The sequence below is a fragment of the Rhodamnia argentea genome, chromosome 10 (genome assembly GCF_020921035.1).
Source record: "Rhodamnia argentea isolate NSW1041297 chromosome 10, ASM2092103v1, whole genome shotgun sequence".
NCBI lineage: Eukaryota > Viridiplantae > Streptophyta > Magnoliopsida > Myrtales > Myrtaceae > Rhodamnia > Rhodamnia argentea.
The window spans coordinates 18,967,862-18,991,825 of NC_063159.1; the positions used below are offsets into that span (position 1 = coordinate 18,967,862).

Genomic DNA, 23,964 nt, shown 5'->3' on the forward strand with positions numbered 1-23,964 from the left:
CGCTCGGAGATGTGAGTCCACGCGACCTCTCATTGGTCGAAGCACTTTGACAATATTGCCCTCGCCGGGTCGCTATTGGTTTCGTGGGCCCCAGTAAAATTTACGAATCTTTTTTTACCGATTGGACTTTGTCTAACAAACTTCAATTTGTCCACGCGTGTTTGGATCCAACGAATCGAATCTAATCGAATCCAAAATCGTACGTTAATAAGTAACTCCATTTGTTAAAATAGGCATTCACCCCGATTTTCGAATGCTTGAGTAATGCATTTAACTAAAAAAAAAATTGTTTATGCTCGAATCGGAAGAGAGATTTGAATTACCTGAAAGCTCTATATATTTATAACGAGCACATATGCTTTGATACTTTTGGCTTTGTTAAAGCTACCTCTTTTTGGCGGAGAATGAGCAACAAGTACTAGGGGTGTGCAACCGGACCGGGTTTACCCGGAACCCGGATCGGTCCACCCGAAAAACAGGGTCGGGAATCGGTTCTTGCTCAAACCGGTCCGGGTTTCGGTTCCCAATTTTGGGAACCGGTTGAAACCGGTCCGGTTCTCGGTTCTAGGTAAAGACCCACCCGGACCGGTTTTAGAACCGGTTTTTAGTTACTTAAAAAAAAAAAAAGAAACCATAATGTAGTGTCCAAATAACTATAATTTTGGTTTTATGCTCGTGGTGTTTGAGATTTTCTAGTGCTGGTTCATACTCGCTAAATGTGGTGTCTTTTAGCATGTTTTTTGGATCCCGCAATTTCAGTTCTTTTTTAATGGGTACAACGAAAATTGAAGCGTGATAGAAAGACTTGCACTATGTTAATTCGGCGTTACGGATGATCATTGTTGCTTTTGGTGGATTGCAACTTTTATTTTTTATATCAGAGTTTGTTGCTTTTGGTGGATCATATTATTATTTATTATTTTTTTTTAAATTGTTGCTTTTGGTTTATTATAATTTTTGTTGCCCATTTCATCAATGCTCATATTATTTTGATGAAAAAAAAAGGAAAACGGGTTCTCGGGTAGACCACGAAACCGGACCGAAAAATAGGGTCGGTTCCAAAATAGGTTCCAAGACAAACGAGGTCGGTTCTCGGTTCAAAAAACCGGGAACCGGTTATAACTGGGTCGGTTTCGGGGTCTAGGTCCGGACCCGGCCCATGCTCACCCCTAACAAGTACGATCGTTTCTTCTCCGGACATTCTTAACATCAAAATAATTAATCCATTTAATTCTAAACTTTTCAATTTTATCATTTTAATCGTGAATCTTTGTGCTAAATTCCAATACAGTCCTTCCGATCTATTTTTGCTAGAAATCGCTAATATGGCGATTCGTTTATCGCATGTCGTCCTATATAATATCCCTTCTTGTCAATAATTTCTGTTGAAAACTGACTGAAGATTACATTAAAATCTTGTACAAAAATTTTAAAGATAAATTAATAAAATTAAAATGTTTAAAATTTAAAATGGCGGCCATTCAATGGACTTAAAAATGATAGGACTATTTCCCTCTGACATCGGCATGGCATCAATCGAGAGGGCCACGCGAATGGAGGAACGAAAGAACGATAGAAACGTATCCTCTGAAAAGAGGAGGGCGTTTTGGTAACTTGGCCTCGTTATTTTTTTTAAAATTTTTTAGTTAAGAGATGGGAAACATTTCGTGGCATTATTGCAGGTACCAATTCAGCCGGGTGTCATCATTTACACGGCAAATAATGACAATTACAATAATGATTTTGATTAATTGTCAAACCTTCTAGAGAAGAAGCAGGCCAGCAACTTCGTACAAAAGGAAGCGGGTTGTTACTGTTCATCTCCTCCGCATAAGGACGGCGGCCAAATCCAACTACGGAGGGCCAGCAACGTCACACGACCCGAACAACGATTGCTCGAGATCGCCCGCATTGCTTGGCCCAAGTGAGGGCCGGCTAAGGTCGCACGATCAAGGCTGCCCTTGCAGGGGTCACGCGACCCTTGCCATCAACCCGAGCTGTTCACTGGAGCCGACAAAGGGTCCGAATTTTCTTAAACAAAAAAATAAATAAATAAAACCAACTAAAGTCCTTTGCAATAAGAATTTTGCTAGACACTAGTCAATTCAAAATGGCTTTATAAATGAGTTTTTACCAAATTACAATTGCATTTCAAAAAATACCCTTAACCCAAAGATTTTTGCATTTTCTCAATACCTTTCTTTAAAGTTGAATCAAAATACACCCAAAAATCGTATGTGTAACTTGGCGTGCATAAGAGGTTAAATCCGATCCATCGACCTCGAGGATTTAATTGTCCGATTCCAATCTCTTTGACCCCGGCTTATTCGACAACCCACAAAGAACTGCCTAAATATAGAGACCTTTTCATTCGCTCAAGATGTCATTATATGATTTTTAGGTTCGAAGTGTCGTTCCTGACGTACGAATTTCGATGATCGCTTTGTATGTATCGAGAGTGAAAGGGCCCGCTCACGGTGCATATGGTACTTCCACCCCCACCAAAAAAAAAAAAAAGATTATTAATATATTCGTGTTCTTCCATCGTACTCGCAATTTATTACTATCGTTTTGCTTTAGGAAAAATGGAAGGCGAAATTGATCATTTACGCGTTTTGACTTAGTCAACGATTCCGAGAGCAGCAGCATCGCCCATGTGTGCATGTCCCGGACGTTGGATTGGAACTCCTTTTGGCACCGTAGGTTGACCCGCAACTTGAAGCGCACGGAACGTGGCAGCGGTCCATTTCTGTTTCTAACCGGACGAAATCTTATTTTTACCTCCATGTTCCACTAGAGGTGAACCGTTTGACACGATGGAAAATAGGTAAATTCACTGTTATATTAAGAGCTAATACCGTCAAAATCCCTAAATCAATTCAATGCCACATTCGCCCTAAACTAATTTTTTATATCATAAAAAATCTCAAACGGATATCTTGTTACCACAACTAGTATTTATGACCCAAAAACCACCTGAAATAGGTTTACATGTAATCACATTTGCCCCAAACCGATATACCCGTGCCATTTTTAACTCTAAAATTCTGGTAAATCTGATTTTTTCTTTTTTTTTAGGTAGATGTGGCATGTGGAGGTGTCAAATGGTTTTATCAGGTTGGATTTGGGTCGAGTCGAAAATGGTTCAACCCATTTTGACCCATTTCCATGTAACACAAATCTAACGACCTACATTGACTTGACCGTTATTACTTAAATAATTCTATATTTAACCGAAACACTTTAATGCAATATGCATCTATTGGAAAAAAAATAAAAATACTCTTTTTAAAAAACATGTTTTTATTTTTATTTTCTATTCTTTTTTCCCTTTTTTTTCCTCCGAAATCCGGCAGCCGACATTCGACCAAAAAGAAAAGCCACATTGACACCTCTAGTGGCATGGGTGCACCGGTTTATGATAAAATTTATCGTTAGAGTTGGACCCGTTTGAGTTTTTTTATGACATTAACATTGATTTGGAGTAAATGTAGCACGGGGGCACCAATTTGGGATAAATGTGGCACAATGTACCGGTTTGGGAGTCTTTGTTTCACAAAAATTAATTTGGGGTAAATGGGACACGGGTATACCGATTTGGGGTTTTGATGGTATTAATCATTATATGAATTGAATCTTCTCTGGGATTAGAAGTTGTATCGTAAATAATCTTATTGTAAACACCTTGAAAGAAGAAATAATGCATAAAATAAGTTATAGTTTTAAATATTTTTTATCTCGAAAAATACTTGAGTGCATTTGCTTTAAGCACATAGTCCATTATTTGAACGTTTCAAGCAAAAATTCCCTAACCCACGAGACATTTTAAAAGAAAATATCCAAGGCGCCACTCGTTTAAATCGAGAAATGCGGTTGCCTTCTCGAGCAGTAAGTTCGAAATCAAATTATCTGTAAAACCTGAAGTAAACACGTGATTTTGACGGCATAAGATGCTATTTACATAAAGCTTTTTTAGTAATTTCATGTTAGGAGGAGATTTTTGATATCATGTCGAGGAAAAGAATCAACGCCTTTGTATTTGATACAAGTTCTATATATATATATATATATAGAGTTCATAGATCAAAGGTCTTCTTCGGTAGTCACTGCAACCATTTCGCTCCTTCCTAGTAGTGCTAATCGGAGTGAAGGAACGAGGCTCATATGCGAAAGAAGCAGAAGAAGAAGAAGAAGAAGAAGAAGAAGACGACGATGACGATGATTATGATGCAGAGGATGATACGTAAGAGAAAAGTACGAAGGTGGGTTTTCCTGTCAGCGAATTCATTTTTCCGCAGAAATCAAAATAAGTTGCAGGAAACGAAAACGAAAAACCGCTGCAATTTCTGAAAGTGAACTAAAAAGATCAGCTACAAGGCCGCCATTGCCGAAAGTGCACGGTAGAGAGAGAGAGAGCAGAGCTTGCGGCCTTCGCTGACCTCCGTTCACCGTTGTCTGATTACTGGTTGATTTGACACGACGCCGTGCAGTAGGTTCATCGGTTGACGGGTCGGTTTTCGGGCCCTGTGACTCCTGATTTCTGAAATTTGAAATCCGGACAAAAGAAATCAAATTTTTTAACATAAAATATTTAACATTGCATCATTTAAGTATTTATATTATTTTTTCATGTTAAAGACAATAATTGGATTTTCAACATATGTTAAAGTGCTATTATGTTTATATACATTAACCACAAGTAAAATCGTTTTATCTTATTTATACACATTTGAAACAAAAAAAATCCGACCAGATTTGGGACTCATTTACCATGAACATCAATAAAGCTGGACATATTTATAGCACAAGACCTATTTACCGAAAAGTATCGTAGATGAGACGGATGTTGATGTTTCATAGATAAATTAAAAGAAAAAAGAACATATGTACTCTTCTGTTTTGATTCCTTTAATGTTATCGGTGATCACATTTAACAGTTGAAAAGAATCTTACCACACCGACGATATATATATCATATTTCAAATTCGATAACATGAAGAGAAGAGGAATCTTACCACATCGACAATACACATATTATGTTTTAAATTCAATACCATAAATAGAAGAGGACATTAACAACATGTCATGCATTTTAAAATCTGTTAACATATTACGACACTAACTACCAATTTACGGAACAGAGAACCAATCAGTTCGATCCAATTCCCGGTTGAACTGAACCCCATGCTCACCCTTACCATGCTCACCCACCGTAGTGAGGTTCAGTCCTTTCACACATTTGCGGACAATTTGGCAACCAAGTCAGAATACCAATCTAATCTAATCTCCTGATTAAGTTGTTTGGTTATCCTCCATTAAATAAATTATACAGAGTGAGCAAGTTCGTACTCATAATAAGTTCCCTCATACCGGTCGTGCTCTTCCCATACTTGTGTACCTTACTGATGCAAAAAACAGAAGGCGAATGTAAGTTGTAGACCCGGAATACACTTGGAAAAGCAAGGAAATTTCTGGAATAGTGATCTCTCTGGAATCAAAATCAATCATTTTAAGATTACAAGTTGGGAGGTAAGTACTGAAAGTTCCATACCCATTTCCAAAGTGTTCTCCCCCCCATGTCCTCGACCATCCTGCACAAGATAGGAGAAACCTTTACCCAGATTAGATCTCATGCATATGAATGAATTGAGAATCCAATTTTAGAGAGGAAGCATCACTAGGCATCTGATAATCTATTAGAGGCGGAAACTAATGAACTTCCCATCACTGACGACTTCACTATTATCATACTAGAGTGCTTCACCAAGTATTCAACAAGTTAACTCTAGCGACATATCCCTAGCCTGTAACCAGAAGACCCTCCAAAACTCGAGGAGAATATCATTAAGGATAGTGGAAGATGGGAATAATCGCTTGCTGAATCCATTTTTCGTTTGTGAAAGACCAGCCTGTTTAAACAAAAGCTATATCCTGTCACGCAGTGAATATACAAGTTTTAGTATAGATATGTTCTTTCTGATATTGCTATCCAGAAAACTATAGACTATCGCACCTTTTGTGCAACAAGGACATCTTGGTTACAGTTGCATGTTTTTACTGCCTCAAACATGTTGACCAGAGGCAGAAACTGTAACAGTTGATGTGGCTGCAGACCCTTCATCCAGTGTCATCAGGTATAAACAGGAGACCACCATCTTACATAAATTCCAAATCATCTTCCCGCTGTTCCAGAACGACAGTGGCTAGAGCAAGTCTATATGCTGAAGACCTCATATTCCTGACTAGAACATATATCTCCTCTTTCCTCCGTCCCACGGACATCTCAGTCCACTGCTCCTCTCTAAGATAAGATAGATAGTTTACCTCACAAAAAGCTTCTGCTGTCAGCTTCTCACTGAATAACCATTAAAAAAAAAAATTATTGCATGCAGTATCACAACAGTTTGGAAGCATATGCACTATCTATGCAGAAATGTTTTGATGCATTAAATTGAGAATGGATGCTCACGAAAGGATGTTCTCCAACCTGCCCCGAACAAATCCTGTTGTGACAAATCCAATAGGCCAACGGTGACTCTCCCTAGCAATTGGGTCCTCTGGCACTTGGATTTCCCATTCCCCAGGACAAACCTCTTTGAAGTACGATGTTGCAGCTGGTTGGGGCATTTGTAGACCACTTTCATTGTTTTCTAGCCTGCATCAAACGCAGCATACTAATCTGAAGCATACGAGACAGATAGACAGGGAGAGAGGGAGGGAGGGAGAAAAGGGGGGGTTGGTGGGGGGGGTTGGGGGGGGGGAAAGGAGGGAGAGAGAGAGAGATCCTAAAGGACAGATCCGAGAAGGCAAATTAATGGCATGGCAAGCGGAAGCTTATTTCAGATGAATAAGCCAGAACTCTACAAAGCCAAAAAAGTAAGTCCAAGCTTTGGATCGAGGAGATATGATGATAAAAAAGTAACGCTTCCATTGATGTTTCACCTTGCAAAGTTAACACCTTCACTTATTCCCTCATCTGTCAGGGAAAACAAAATTAAACCCTCTTAAGGGTGAACTTTTGAAAATTTCCAAAATTTCCAAAAGCAGCTTTGGCTTCTCAAAGTGATTTAGTGAAAGCAGGTGTCGCTTTGGACTGTGGGCATGAAAGGCAGGCTTTGGGGTCAAGAACTTCTAAATAATTTTACCAAGCACCAAAGTTTTCAATCAAAAGACTTCGAAATTCAAAACTGCATTTCAAATTTTTCCGAGACTCACAAAATGAGAGAGACGTATTTGCACCCATCAAACTGGACTGGTGCAAACATCATAACCTCCTATTTTCTATTCTCTAAAAACATATAGATAGCATAGCCAAAAGAAAAAAGGGAAATAAAAAAAAAATCCCAATGGATAGAGCAAATGATGAGAGAAAAGTAACGACCTCAAAGCCCTTGATGATATATCAGTGAAACGAGGTGCACATACAATTGCTCCTTCTTCGAAGAAACCTTCCTTCAAAGCATGCAGTGTCACCCTTAGGAAACATAAGTCATGACGAGCCATGATTCGAGAGATCCCATTTGCCAATCCGCCAACATTGCTCTTGTCCTTCAAAGCCTTCAAGAAACTCCTACCGCTCCCCATTTTGTAAGGAAACAAAAATGAATGACCACCGTAGTTATCTTCAAGGAAGCAGGTCAGCTCCTTGTTAGTCCTAACTACAGAACCCCTAAAACCACACACATGATCTTGGAGTCTGGATGATGTCACGCCTGAGGTACTATTTGTCAAGCTTGATGCAGAACTGCCATTGCTTGTGCTTCTTTCACTGGAGATTGGAGTATCTATCCCACCAGCATATGCTATGTCAAAAGGGCAAATAGCACTCCATGGAGGTGGAATGGGAACTTTTAGAGCTCTGACTGCAGGAGGACGGCAATCTGCTTTTGAATGAGAAGCAGAGGCTTCGATTGCCATAAGGGATGTATACGCATTGCAATCAGGATAATCCCATGGAAAGTAGGGCAAGCAAGCCTGCCAAATGAAATTGTACACTACTTTTAACAACCAACCATAATAGATCATATATTTCATGTTTCAGAACTTACATTGTTTGCAATCCAGTGCTTCTCCCTCAAACCTATGGCATGAGCCCCCTTGGAAATAAAAGGAATCCAGAAGGCCTTGACCCAACTCAAGGGGAGTATGATTGACCATCTAAAAAGAACAATACAATTATGAATTCATGTTTCATATGAAGAGTGTTCTAAATGGGGTTGGAAAAAAATGGAAGTGGCAAATTATCATCACACGCACACACAGACAGCCCATTGCAACCTTCTAAGGAGGTCCTTGAACTAGGATATTCAGATCAAAGGCTTGTCTCATTGCTGACTTATGTTATTGCATAGACTAATCAACATGAAAAACTACTTGACACTCAAAGCCATAATCAGGAGTGAACGATAACCATTACTGCTGAGGATACAATAAAAGGAAAAAAGAAGACTACTGGGTTGCAAAGGACAAAAAGCTACAGAGCAGCTCCAGCACCTATTGGTTAGTAATTTCTTTCATTGGACGATTATCAGATAAGCCAAGCACAAGGTAAAGTCCTTTCCAATTCAGACTAAAAGACTAAATAAATTCTCCAAGAAAATCTCTACAATGATGAATAAAAATGTGGAAAATCTTCGTTCCTCATGCATCTTTACATTACAGCTCCCCAGCTACGCATGACATAATTTCAAGCAAGCAAAAGATATCCAGATTACTCAAAGAACATAAAAAAAAATAAAACAAAAGAAAAACCTAATCAAGCCTACATGTAAAGAATCTCTGCAGCTAAGCATCCCCTTTATCAAGATGCCTTAAAGAGTAACAAGCCAGAAACTTATCATGGCAACAAGACATAAATTTAATTACCCCTTAAGATGGTCATCTGCGCTCCCATTTCTTAGAAGCATTATAGGGCAGGATCTTGAAGACTGCGAACTATGTAAAGCATTTGACATCCCGGAATTATAATTATCCAAGCACAAGAAATCCATACGCTTATTGTGCCTCTCCGTGTGAAGAACATTCTCTTCAATTGGGGTTCTTGTTCCTGAAGCAGCATCCCACAAATCATGATGTGCCTGTGACAATAGGAATAAACCTCCTCCTTTGTCCGAAGGTTGTGTCATAGATGGCTGCTTTTCAGTTACATGTGCTAAAACCTCATCAACTGTGTTAATAGCTATCATTTTTGAATCACAAACAGCTTCTTCATCCTTGTATTCCCGAGGATCCTTGACCATAAGAGAGAGAATTGCACAAGAAGGAAAACCGTCCTCATTGTGAAGCAAGTCACATTCCATCTTCTTTTCGTCCTTACTAGCCTCGACAGAAGAATGCTTCTTCAACTGAAAAGGTTTTTCTACAACACTGCCCAAACAACCAGAACCATTTAGCCAACTTCAAATAAGCAACTAGGAAAAATTGGAATCATCACGCTCTTTCATAACTCACTTTTTTATTGGATGTAAAATATTCTGAAGAAGTTTAAAAGCACCTGACCCCATAACTTCCAACTTCGTAAGATGACCCTCAAGCGAAGAGCAACGGATCAAACTACCCATTTCATCCATCTGAAATGAAAGAAAGGAAATGAAGGAGATTTAGAGAATCATTTTTGGCCACACCAGCCACTATTAATTGCTAGGCCAAATATTTTAGTGATTTACTAATCATCTTTGAAATTCTACATTTAATAGAATGAGCAGGAAGTCCAGTCACGTGGATTAAGTAGTTATTGCAACAATTCAAATATAAAGCCGAAAATGGTGTGATTTTATTAAACTCTTCTCCATCTGATATTCTTCTTTTCTCTCTCAGTAGAAGGGAGGGTAAGGATTTCCATAATCACAGCAATAATTGGAAACAGAACAATGGCCTATAAGCTTGACTTTGACCCTTGGACAAGGGGATATACAATTTTTCTACCACTAATTCCATAAACCTAATGGACTTCATTGATAAATTGAGTGAAAGGACTATAAGAAAGTGATACCTCCTTTTGACATGCACACTTTAGAGCATCATATCCTTCAGTAAACGCTGATACATGTACCCAGACAAATAGCCGACGAATTGGAACAGAGCCATCGATATTCTCAGGTACACCCTCCCCATTTAAAGCACAATCCTGCTGAACTTTACCAGTATTATGCTGGTCCAAATGTCTCCACATATAAATAACTGGAGCAATTGGCTTTGAAAGAGGCGTTCCAACATGATGAAGCTGGAAGACAAGAGTTAAGAAGTTACAACTGTTGGATCCAAATTCATCGTTCGTTTACTTTGATTTTCATTGAATGTATTTACCATAGCCCTTCCATATGTAACACCAGAAATAATTGACTGAGACATGTCCATTGGATGAGCAGATGGAGATGGAACTAGTACTCTATCTAACAGCGAACTCAAAGAATCCTGCAACCATAGAAAGTTATTACTAGTTTAATTATGAATCTGAACAAAAGAGGAGACTGTCCAGTTTTAAGCTAAAATGATAATCAGTTTGCTTAAGCCGCTAAAGCTTCAATGCAAAAAGTTTTTTCTTATATGGCGTATACAAAAGTAGCAATATAAACAAGAAATGTGCTCACATGTACATATAAAACAAGTTATGCAAGTTCGAAGACATAAGATGCCACCTGTGGACCCTCCAACTGGACAGCAAAATGGTAACTAGCGTCATGGACGACTACTCCTTGCTTATACCACTTCAAGAGAGCTCTTGAACCCCTCCCTCTACAACACAGAAAAATAAAAGTAAATATCTTGAAAAGTCTCAATGCATGTCTTTCTATGGATTCAAATTTCAGTCACATCCATAAATAAAACACTTTAAGAAGGGGGCAAAAGACAAGTTTCTGTAGACCAAACCCTCTAGGGGAGAAAAAACACCAAGCTTAACATAACCTGTCAATTGCTCTAATCCGTTAAAAACAGTGTATGAAGTCATGATAATAGTGATGAAAAAGACAGCCTGATCACCTGCCCTGCAAACCAAGAGGAAGGTAAAAGCCCCACAACTTGGTCATAGTAAACCGCTTCACATGCCAAACATGAGTTCTAAGTCTCCTAGTTCCATCCCCAGATGTACAGAAACCACTCTGGGGATTTTGTTTCAGCTCATTTCTGCGTCGTATGCGTCGAGGAACTTTGCCTGGAGCTGCAGCATTGCGATCAGCACCAGCCACCTGTGAATCCTTTTGCTTCTTCCTATGCCTTCTATTGGCTAGTTGGTTGTCATGGGCTGTGGTTCTCCTCCTCTTATTCCTTCGAGAGCGAAAATTATTGCTCAATCTGTTGGCTACGATGGAGTGTAGATTCTCAACTTCAGAAACTCTAGATTCTGCAAACTTTCTGACACTGAGAGTTCGAGGAGTCGCTGATCTTTTACTTCCATCAGAGCCCATCACTGCCCATAGAATAACCAAAGAACTTTTACTCAGTTCCTGTCAAATAGTTTCGGATTTGAACTTCCAATTGATGTAAATTTTTAAACAACACGGAAAAAAATGACATCTCACATCTTCTTTATACTGAAGAAATCATACTCAAACTTAAAGCACCAGACACTACAGCTAGTTGGCAAGGACATATGTATATCTAACTTAAAACTACTATTAACTCAACTTCGGACATACAACAACCTCCTATAGCCAATAGCAGTTGGCCACTCAACAATGTAGCAATTAACAACAATAACATCAATATAAAGGGAAAACACAGCATCTAGATTTGCAGCACTCTCATCATTGTTAGACACTCCAGAGTGATAAAAAGAAATCCTCCCGGGAGAGAGGTTTGAAGGTAAGAGCAACAGGGGAAGAAGCAGAATATGATCACACATATTGTGACTTTTCGAATTGACAAAGTAAAAGTAATTGCAAACAAAAACCATTGAAGCATGCTAAATAAGGAAGCCAAGTAGAGAGGTGCACAGGGCAGGGGCGGGCTGGTATTACGTTCCCCGGCCCCATCCTGTAGGGCAAACCACCGCCCTACCATTGCCCCGTGCCGGACGCAAGGCAGGGCAACCCGTTCGTCTCCGTGGAATAAGGCAGTGCCCCGCAGTGCACCACCTTGTCCGCCCCAACACCGTGATGATATGATCACGTTATCAAGCTTTCAAAGGGCAAAGACTACCGTTGGAAACAAAGGCAACTAAAACTTAGCAGACGATTGGACTCAACAGTCAACACATATGGAACCTGCAATGCTCAATAAGATCAAAACAAAGAGGCGAGAAGGCGGCATGCACGGCGCAATCGCACGAATGAGGAAACATGGAAAGAAAGAAACACACGCGCTCCTTGAGCTTCAGCGACAGCCGTTGTCGACGGTGAGGTGGCGAGAGAGAGAGAGAGAGAGAGAGAGAGAGAGAGAGAGAGAGAGAGAGAGAGATGAACCTTGAGCTCAAGAAGGCGCGGTGGCGAGTTGGCCCGGTGTGGTCAACGGGGTGGAAGTGGTGCGGCGAGGCGGGCTAGGAAGTGAGACTGACGAGAGCGAGAAGTGATGGGGGGAGGTTTCTTTATAAGAATGGATAATTACGATTTTCAATTATCACGTCGAAGAAGCAATTAGCTCGTACAAACTCTATAAGAGATGAAATAGCGGCAAAGGGAAGCAAGTGAGAGACGAGAGCTCACCTCTGTCCGGCCGATGGCTCCCGCCGCCCCGGGGGGGTCCTGAAAATCAACGCCGACGGAGCTTGCGGACGGGATTGGCAGCTGGAGTCCGCAGGGACGAGCGCGGGCTTCTCGTGGCCTGGTTCGCCAAGAAAGTCGGTGCTCCATCGGCCATGGTTGCGGAAGCCCTAGCTTAGCTGTACGGGGAATGCTTTACAGGCCTAGCAGAAAGCCCATGGACTGTGGGTTCAATTATTGAAGATTGGAAGCAGAGTATGGCCCATTTGTCCCAGGAGTGCCAATGAGGCTGCGGATTGGGTAGCGAAGGCCCATCAAACTGTCCCCACCTCCTCTTTGGTCTTTGCTATGTTATGATTTTGGACACTCTTGGAGTTCTATTCCTATTAAGTTATGAACGAAATGCACTCTTCCGACCCAAAAACAAAAAAGAGAATAGGTTTATTAATCCGATAATTTGGTGTGCTTTTCCCCTGAAACCAATCTTATTTTCACACGAAGACTGAGTTACATCACAGAGAGCACCGGTGCATAAGTGTTGAGAGAACCTCTTCCCCCCCCCACAAAACAACAACCCAATCGAAAACTAACGCTTTGCATGATAATTTTATGGACCAGCTTAACAGCTTTAAATGGGTAATAAACGCGACATGCTTCCGCAATCACTGCCCACTCCGCGATGAGACAAATAAGGAGCCTGAAAAAACCCGTGCATCGATACCACGTGAGATCTTTTGCGACCGCTATTGACTATTTTTGAAACTTATGTTATTAGATGAAAACGGGGTTCAATATATGAATATTCTAACATGTTGGACCAAATGAAACAACTTAAGCGTACACCAATTTGTGTAGTCAAGTTGTCAAATTCTCACGTGTGCCACATTAGCAGACGATGATCGGACATTATAAAACTTTCTTTTTCTTGGGTAAACAACGCAAATGGCTCCTAAATCTTGGCTCAATGCGTAATGTTGGCTCAATATGTAATGAGATTTCTAAACTTTAAATTTGTTCAATGTCGTCCTTGAACTTTAGTCCGACATGCAATGTCATCTCTAAAATTTTAAATTGTTGAATGCAACCCCTATCACATACATTTCCTGAACACTCTCACTTTGCCGATCCAAGTGATGCCCCTAAGTATGTAAACAGGAGTCTATTTCTTTTCATTTTAGCTTGAGACCGACCTTGGACAGGAATAAGAGGAGCAAAAGAAAAAGCGCATCAAGGTTGTGGCAAATGTGCAGAAGCAGATCTTGACTCGAGCACCGAGAAGCAATCGACGGTTGCAGAGACAAGCAAGAGTGAAGATGAAAACAAAAGGAAGTTTGAGTCCGACCATTGTCGGATCTAATCCCATTAAAGCGTTACACGTTAAAAAACCGAGAAAATGACACATATGATTCCCCAACTTTAGTCTAATGTGCAATGACCTTCGAGAACTTTTAGTTCATTAAGTATGTTTTCTAAACTTTGGCTTAGTGTGCAATATCATCCATAAACTTGTAATTTATTCAATGTGGTGCATGAAATTTTAAATATTTTCATATATTCTATGAACTATACTAAAAATAGTTTAGGGACTATATTGAACAAATAAAAAGTTTAGGAACAACATTGGATATTGAGTCAAAGCTTATAAACTGGGAAATATTGTCAAAAAAATCTTAAACATTTTCCATTTTTGACAATTCAGTCCTAAAACCTTTGAAGTTTGCCGATTCAATCCAAAAAGGAACCAATCTTCGTAGACGAACCTGAAAAATCGAGGCCACTCAATGTAAGTTTGGACTCTTAACTAAAAGGATGAAAGACTGACAAAATGTGGAAAGGGTCAAGAACAGCAAAGGCTTAGGACTAATTTCGCAAAAAAATAGAAAAGTTTAAAACTAAATTGGTACAATGACAGTAGGTTTATGTCCATTTATATATATAATTATCCCCCTTGCTACACAAAAACGAGGGGAGACATGTGAAAAAGATGTGCTTAAAGAATAAATGGGCTAAAAGCCTAGGCCCAATAAGTGACCAAAACTAACCAGGCATTATTATATCAAGACGATCGAAGAATGTCGGATTTAGATACATACAGATCATGATCCACTTGCTTAAACTCCCAGTTACAGTTTCCTATAACACTCATTAATGTCTTAAGTTGTGACATAGCCCACATCGAGAATGTGTATTACCAAGGCAAATGCCTGTATAGTACTCATGTGTATTACACTAATTAGCACGTCACATGGTACAGAAGAATTTCTTCACGTTCGCGCTCTTAGGTGCGACCGGTCACGGGTCGAACAAACCCGACGTTCTGTATCACAGATAAGGAAATAACGCGACCTTTTAAACAACTCAAGGAAAAAAAGACCCAACCTTTTGCACCTCGAATCAAAATAACGCAACCATTCATTCCACCGGTGGCACAAAAATAGCCCCGTCTTGTGAATTCGGCCCACCGTTAAACCACCTCCTTGTGTCTGCATTCAAGGGATACGTTACCGACGCGCACGGTAAACCACATCAATCACGACTCACAAAGGTGTGGTTTTGTGACATCTGTAATTATCCCCACGTTAGGAATAATTAGAGAATAAAATAAATCTTCTTGACATGTTCTTTAAGGAACCTTTGTAAGAGGCTATTTTATAACTTTTTCGAGAAAGTTATTTCGAAATTTCGAAGCTATTACTTAACTTATTTATGAAGTTTTTATGAAAATTGTATTAGAAAATATAATATGAAGAAATAGTTCTTGAATTGATATTTATAAATCAAATAGAATATGGGAGTCAATGCTAAGTCAATTAAGTTTTTCTAAAAGATAGGAATAATATCATTTTCAATTATTAAATGATAAGGATAAGAATAATGTCACTTTCAAGAAATTAATGATAGAATAAGATCAATGTCACTTTCAAGTAATTAATGATAGGATAAGATCGATATCGCTTTCAAGTAATTAATGTTATGATAAAATCAATGTCACTTTCAAGCATTAATGGTAAGGGATAAACATCAAGTCATTATCGAATTTAATGCGTAAGATAATGATGCATATCCACCATACAAGTTGACCAATATAATGTTAATGAGTAGCTAATCAAGAAACCTAAGAAAAATAGGCTTCAAGTTGGACCAATCATATTAAGCAAAGTGTCCTATGATAATAAATGATGAAAATGACATCTTGACTAATAATAATAACATGTTGACTAAGACCTTGATTTTTATGCCTATAAATAGGATATGATCCCTCAATTAGATAACACGAAGACCAATCCATTTCCCTCTCTCTTTCTCTTCCCTCATGCCTCTACCTACTTCCCCTTTCCCCCACGCCGACTTCCACTGCTGCCTCACGCCGCTATCACCTCACGCCGCTATCGCCTCGTGTCGTCACCACCATCACGCCACTTCTCGTCTTATTTCCTTGTTGCTTGACATAGGACACCGTAATTCGAATACCAAGTGAATGGGTTTACTAATTCTAAGGTAGTAATGTCTATTTAATGCTCAATGCTATGTTGCATTGATTGCGTGTGGATATGTGTGTTGCATCAAAAATCACATTCATCGAGCATTAAAAATGAGACGGACATTTGAACGAGGACCTAAGGTGAGTCGCCTACGGTGAGTCGCCAAGACCAACCGCCATCGGTTGGATCGGTCTGGGTTCCACCAGGCTGATTTCGTCGGGCCGAAGGAGGCTCAAGCGATCATTCTTCGTTTGGTTTCCAAACCTGCATTTTTATAATAAGAAAAGATAATAAACGGGGCATGTGTATGCAAAAAGAATGTGTGTGCATATGAAAATATGAAATTATTGCTCATTCATTGTCACCCAAGGAGCGACGGAAGCCGGAATTGGCATCTACGGGAATTACGAGACCGTCGACGGGATGCTAGAGTTGGCTTTATTACGAGATTACGAGACGTCGTTTCCCGTGAAGGTGACAATGCGAACAAGACGTCGTTTTTCTCGAGCGACGTTAGGGGTTATGAGAAAGCATTCCCGGATAACGAATATGAGATTACGAGATTACAAGAATGAGCTGATGAGCTCACAGCCCTTATGAGAAAATACGAGCCATGAGTAACATGAAAGAATCATTGCACGTGCATACTTGATGTGTGAAATACATGACATTTGTTTTACAGTGGATCACATGATAGCTTTGTTTAATAGCATTTACACCACCGCATCGGGTATGGGATAGATATTCCTATTTTAGACTTAATGATTTTGTTAACTGGGTTGTTCGCTCATCCCTTTAGTTTTTAGGAAACTAAGATAGATTCGCCTTGTGCCTCGCTATTTGGATTGCCGACTCATATGGAATGTTCCCAATAGGAAGTCGTGAATGTAGAGACTGGTGTCGAAAAGTAGGTAGAAGAATGCTCGTGGGTCCTCCACGCAATTTCGATGGACAATCAGGTTTTCAAGGCAGAGTGACACCTTAAGAGAATACCCAAGTAAGGATAAGGAATAGTATGGAGGGGTAGAGTAGCCATAGTCGAGGGTAACCTTCCAAATTTTGATTATACATAATAAGGGAGATTAGTGTTTATTGTAAAATATACTTGAAGCAAATGTGAAACTAAGCATATTTATAAATATCTTGAAAGTTGTTATGTCTATTAAATTAGGTTAGCTACCGACGTTTTCACAAATAAAGAATAAAGATCGGCAAAAAATAATAAATAAATGAGATAAAAGGTAGAATAACGTGGCAAAGGCCCCGGGGTCGTTACAGGTTTCATGTACAAAATCCATAGGATGCGATTGACAAAGAGTACAGATTGTGAATAAATATCGTTCTCTGCATCGGATGGCGCAGTTAACCGTGCTTGTCGGCATGGTGAACCACATAGGATGAGGCGCGTCGATGCAACAGTTGGTTAACTTAGTGTCGTTTTTGGTAATGCGAACCGTCCCATTGGAAATCATTAGAGAATTTCCATCCACACGGGAGGGAAAAAAAAAAGGGGAACGGGACCAACTTTATGCTAGTGGGTTTGACCGACTCTGTTCTTCGACAGGCTTAGGAAGGATTAAGGGGGCGACAATGGGTGAAGCAAAGGTGCTAATTTCTACTTAATGGCACATAAATACGTCCACGTCTGTCGAGCCCGTCAAGTCCTCACTCGATTAACCTTGTCGTAGACAAGTAGCACGCAGAGATGCCATTAAGATCTAATCCGCTTGATGCTAGCGTCGGGATGGGAAATCAAAAGCCCATTTCTCCCTCCACGCCTCAAGAAACCGAGTGAGGTTCGAATCGACACCAATGGCCTTTTAACACAAGTTTGGTAAGATGCAAGGAAAATTGTCAAAAAAGTCATAAATTTTTCGCATTTTTACCAATTCAATCCTAAATATTTTGAGTTTGCTGATTTACTCCTAAATCTTTTCATCTTTTGTCAATTCAGTTGTATTAAATAAGAAATTATTGACGTGGACGCCGGACATCTTATATGGATAATTTGTAATAATATTTTAATATTTCTTTGAATATTTCTTTTTTTCAAATTTTTTCCTTCACAACCAGCGACCCCCGTTGTACCCTAGGTGAGGGGCTGCTGCCTTTGCCTGGCCAAATCTGGTGGTCACCTGGCCACAGTGAGGACATTGCAGCCCTTGCCCAACCGCCTGGCTAGATCTGCCGGTGAGGCTAAGGACGGGGTTGTGACCCCTTAACCTTGGCCGCGTGGGCTTCACGGCCCTCGCTCGAGGATCGGCAGCCACCGGGCTGTGAAGAAAAAAAAAGAAAGGAAAAATAAAAATTCAAAAAAATAAAATATTATAAATGTCTATGTAAGCACCGGCGGTACCACATAGGATGTTCGGCGTTCACGTCGGCGAGGTCCAGCTAATAGGACTGAATCGGCAAAAGGTTAAAAAATTTAGAATTGAATTGACAAGAGTGCGAAATGTTTTGGACTTTTTTGACAATTTTCCCGCAAGATGCAACTTTTTTATACCGGTTCACATAAATTCCCTGCGTATGCTACAAAATTGGATGTCTGTGCCTTTCGCTTGTGTGGGTTATAATCATTCTATAGAAAAGGGTGGTTAATAATGGTTCCTTGAATGATTAAGACGAGATTCTAATAACATGTTCAAGATCTCCAGTGAAGTCACCACGATTGGAATGTCCGAGGGGGATTTGACGCATTGGAAAAAGAGGTGGGTCGAAATAATTGCTGGGGATGCTCGTGTGGTGGGCTACAAAAAAGAGAGAAGTCGGGAGGGAATTTCAAAGCTTTAGCGTCACGTCAGGAAATTTGAGGATCATGTGTCGCTGGGGGAGGACTAATGGCTGCTCGTGTGGTGGGTTATATGAATCTCTTCTTTTTCATCATTTATTTATTTTTTTTCCCTTTTCCTCGACTGCCAGTGTAGTCGGAAGGATTTTCTTAACGCGTATTCTCGAGTCGCTACATGAGCAGACTGATGAATGAGAATGGATTTTATGGTGCAACTCTTGCAGGTCGGATCAATATGAGTATGTTGTCGAAGAAGAAGAGCTTTGTAATGTCCGGTGGGGCTGAAATGCTCGGTTCGAGATTGGGTTAGCGTCTACTTTGGTTTGATTAGACTGATTCAAGAGCAAAATCAAATGTGTTGGGAATGGAAACCTTTTTTTTTATTTTAATGATTTCACGCAATTAAGATCGATTCTTTTTTTTTCTTTTTTTTCCATTTATTGAAACATATCAAAGTTTAGTGTCGGCTGGTCCACACGTTCTTCCACCTAAAGATGATGTTATTAAAATTTAAAAGCCACCCTCGTTTTTATTTTGCTAGATTTTTTTTTTTTTTGGGTTTCTTTTATTAGATTAAAAGCGTACAAAGCACCAGCTCCAACTCTCTCTCTCTCTCTCTCGCTCGCTTCGGTGATGATTTATAATTTGACAAAGTGGCAGTGGGAAATCCTGTGGCCCGCAAGAAATCACTATTCATTCACTCTGCCATCTTTTGTTGCTTCGAATAATGTGCGATAAAGAAAATGACACGTGGGATTCTAATTACGTGCTTTGTTGTGAATTATCCGAGAAATATTTACTTCTATTTTGTAAACCACTTTATATATAGATATTGAAAAATCCTAAATAAGGGTATGAAGTGCGTTTATTTTCTCTCATAAGGACATGAAGTGGGCTTTATTTAAAAAATGATTTAAAGTGCATTCATTATTTCAAAGAAGAGAATGAAGTGCCCTTATCGTTTCAAAGAATTGTCTAATCAAGAATATTTTTGTCATTTCACATTTTGAATTCTTTTCCTTTTTTTTTTTTTTTTTCATTTTTGCCATTTCTTTGTTTTCTTTGTTGGGCCCGATGACCCTCGCCGACCACCGGGCGGGAGTCGACGAGGGCCGGCGACCTCTCCTAAGGTCGGCCCTTGCCTAGACTAGCCGTGGCTTGCCCTCGCCCGGTCCGCGACGACCTTGCTTGGGCAAGGCGAGGCTAGCCCTCGATGCCAGAGGTGCCCTCGTCCATGGCCGGCCATTTCTTGAAACCGACCATCGGTGAAAAGGAAGGGAAAAAAGAAGAAGGAAAAAATGAAACAAAAAAGGAAAAAAATTCCAAAAATAAAAAATAAAATGACGAAAAAACCCTTGGCCAGACTATTCTTTAAAACAAAGTCCACTTCAAGCTCTTATTTGAGAAAATGAAGGCACTTTAGGCTCTTATTTGAAAATTTCACATAGGTATTCAACACTTTTCTTTTTCCGGTTTTGTGTACAATGGGACACTATTCTATTTAATTTCCTTCTCTCTTTGCTGTTTTCCTTTTTATGGGTTATACTCTTTTAGCCTTTTCTCTACCAACAAGGTATTATAATAATGCTCCTGTCGGCTGCCCGTGAATTGTTCTTCCACAATCTTCCATTTGTCGAACCAGAAGATTTCCCAGCTTCTTTTTTTATGTGTTTGACCTCGCGAGTTTTAGGGTTCCTGGCTCATCTGTCCTTCATTTTGGACCCATTCTAAGCCTATCTTCAAACCATAGACCAATAGCCATGTGGCCAAGCTTTTTGACTTACGAAGGAATGCCAAATCCATCGGGGATAATTTATAAAAAAGATCTCAACCTTATTGTACAAATACCAATCTAGTTATAAACTTTCTAATAATTTATCAATTTCAATCACTTCAGTCAATTTAATCCTAAATCTTTTAATTTGGCCCGAGGCTCGCTAGCCACGAAACAAAAATGAAAAGAAAAACAAAATAAATAGACAAAAAATTCGTCTATTTTCTTAAAATTTTGCAAGAATTGTTCACTTTAACACCAACTCTGTCACGTAGGACGGCTAATATCCACACCGGTGGTTTCCAGCCAAAATTGATCGAAAAGATTAAATTGCCCAAACCGTCAAAAGGTTTAGAACCGAGATGGCACATATACAATAGGTTTATGGCTTTCTTGTTAATTTATCCAAATCCATCCGTTACAAAAATGGTCAGCGGAATTAACCAATATCAAGCGTATTAAGTACGTGAAATTTTGAGACATACTCGAATTTCGTTGTCTATACTAACATATAAAGTAAAATGAGATTCTTAAGTTTGGAATCACAATCGCTTCCCTTCCCTAATTTGTGCTTAACTATTCCGTTTCAGATAAGGCTAAGGTTTTCCTTCTGGCACAACCTGTTTTTATTTCGATCGTCGACACGAATTACTCGTTGCTTTTCTCCGAGACTACCCAATTCAAAAAGGCATTCTTGAGTGCAAAAAATTTGCACTCGAAGGACCGCTAACTTACTTATACCGAGTGCTTTAATTTGAATAATCGACGACGAAATCATCTTGCCGCATGATCATACTAAACACAATGCGGTATTTACGGGTTCTGTATTGTAATCTCCGGAATATCGCCCGTCATCATTATACAGACGAATTGCGAACACAAAATTCTCATCCACTCGATCGCAAACGACTCGTAGAACTCCACTTTGATGTGACTCGAATTAATTGAATAAATCACTGTTTCCTCTTTTTTCCACCCGGTCCACTTCACGAAATTGCCCCGAGACCGCACTTTCAGTGCCGTGATAATTAAGCGCGTGAATAAAATTCCCTTATCTTGAAAGAAACAGCTAAACCACAAATACATAAACATCATCGATCTTGTCAAGGACCAGACGTTGTGTTCTTTCTCCGCATTGGCTTGCCTGCGCCACAATAATGTCTTCTACAAACGCGCAACTTTTGACTAATGCTAGAGACACCAAAATCGAAATTAATCGACAAAAGAAGCGAAAACAGACAGATTCCGACCGTGGGGGTGAGTATGCCTCGTTCGAATGTACGCCGCCTCGAAACTATACCGAGACATACGAGGCGGCCATCGTCCTTTTCCGAAGAGGAAAACGCGAGGGCGATAATCTCCGATTGGGTTTATAAATTAGGTCAATATGAACATGCCCTCCTCATTCCGGTTGGTGCTTTTTCTACAAGAACAATCGAGTGCGTCGGTATTTTTTCCTTTTTTTGTGGTTGGACCTTCTTCCTATGGTTGGTTACCAAATCGACTCTTTTGCAAAACTTTGTGGGAAAACTACATCGATCGGTGTAAAGCATTAAGCGTCGTCCATATGACTTGTCCAATCCCGATGTCCATAGTCGCGACTCGCACAGCACCGTCCCAATAGAAAGCGTGACGCCTCCACTAACGCAACGTCGTTTTTGCCGACCACTGATCGATCATTAAGAGAGATTGATGCACTGTTTACACCGATCCCAATTCGAATGGTCAACCATCTCTGTCTGGCCTTTTTTATCATGGACGACTTAGTACGATGGTTTCCATTAGGTCCATGAAAAAACATTCTTCCAATTATTATTCATTGTGATTATCGGGAGCGCGTAGTAAAAATTCGATACTTTCAAGCGGGAAAATTGTCAAGAGAGAGTTCAAGTTCGAGCCCATTGGCATATCTAGTTAGACCCACATTCAATTAAAAGTTTAAGCCAATGAGTTATGGGCTTACCGGGATATATTAACTTCTCCACACCATACCAATTCTCAAATGTGAGATTTCTCTAATACAACTCACACATGTATCTCAATAGGATCTTGTTTTATTCGATTAGTTGCGATTTTCAGATAACTTATATCTCGAGTGTTATGCAATTGGTGATCTGGCTAATGTTTATTCTAATGTTCGGATCCATAGATATTTCTATGTTATGAATAAATCATATCGTGGAATCTGAAAATTTTGACCGACGATGAACATAAAGGAAAGCCCTTTATTGTTAAAGCAAGCTGAGGAGAATTGCATTTCGAAGGTTTTAAAAAGGTTTTCTCCTTTTCTTTCGTAGGCTAGAAGAGAACTTTGCCAAAAGCACCGAAAATTTCACCGGAAAGTATCCAAAAAGTTCTAAACCTTTTATATTGGTGTCAATTCAATCTTAAACCTTTCAATCGTCCTATTTTAGTGTAGTCGAGGCTGACATGAATATTTTTAAATAATATTTTTTAATTTTTGGTAATTTTTTTCTGTTCTTTTTACTTTGGTTTGCTTTTGGATAAAGGGTCGGCGACCCTTGCTAGCACTAAGCGAGGGCGTTACGGCACTCGTTGGTCTCGAGTGAGGGCCATGATGCCCTCGCCCGGCCTAGATCCGGGTTGAGAATTGTACTGGCGAGGGTCGCCGGCCCTTCGTCCAAAAACACAAAAAAGTAAAAAAAAAAAAAAAAGGGAAAGAAAAAAATAATAAAAAACATTTAAAAATGTCCCCATCCGGCCAGGTCCACCTAGGATGACCGGCGTCCACGATAGCGATTTCCAGCAAAAATTGGCCAAATTGACTCAATTGGCACAAATGCAAAAAGTTTAGGACTAAATTAGCACAAGTGAAAGGTTTAGGACTGAATTAGCACAAATGCAAAATGTTAAAGACTTTTTGGACACTTTTCCAGGAATGTCAACTAGCCTATAACTTGCGAATTTGCTAAATCGACACAGACCAATATTGATCTCCATGATTAGAATAAAGTGAGGTCCGTATGCTTTTAATGCATTAGTCGGTTAGGTTCTCAATGCCATAGATAATATGTCCACTCCACGAATAAATATTTTGTAAAACAAGTGTCGACAGCATTATATATAGGTGTGACATTAGATATAAATCATATAAGTCAAATAGAATTAACCTAACCCCGCAATTCGCCTCATCCCTTACTCAGTTTGCGAGATCGGTAATGTATTTCAATGGTTCAGACTTCAGAGTGCACCTATCTAAATAGTCTTCGTTTGCGTGGCACATAGCCAAGTCAACGACAGGAGCAAACGATGTCTTTA

At 39.7% G+C, this 23,964-nt stretch overlaps 1 protein-coding gene across 1 annotated transcript; it reads right to left on the reverse strand.

The window, feature by feature from the left end:
* Positions 1 to 5,401: 5,401 nt before the first annotated feature.
* On the reverse strand, positions 5,402 to 12,358 carry LOC115747604 (ribonucleases P/MRP protein subunit POP1-like). The gene is made up of 12 exons (XM_048271039.1): positions 12,301 to 12,358; positions 10,981 to 11,407; positions 10,638 to 10,734; positions 10,306 to 10,413; positions 9,992 to 10,222; positions 9,499 to 9,569; positions 8,866 to 9,366; positions 8,049 to 8,157; positions 7,382 to 7,974; positions 6,488 to 6,655; positions 6,014 to 6,355; positions 5,402 to 5,931 (listed from the first exon to the last, which is right to left on the reverse strand). The coding sequence occupies exons 2-11, from the start codon at positions 11,403 to 11,405 to the stop codon at positions 6,157 to 6,159; spliced, it is 2,502 nt and encodes an 833-aa protein (XP_048126996.1). The 5' UTR covers positions 11,406 to 11,407; positions 12,301 to 12,358; the 3' UTR covers positions 5,402 to 5,931; positions 6,014 to 6,156.
* Between the last annotated feature and the right edge of the window lie 11,606 nt (positions 12,359 to 23,964).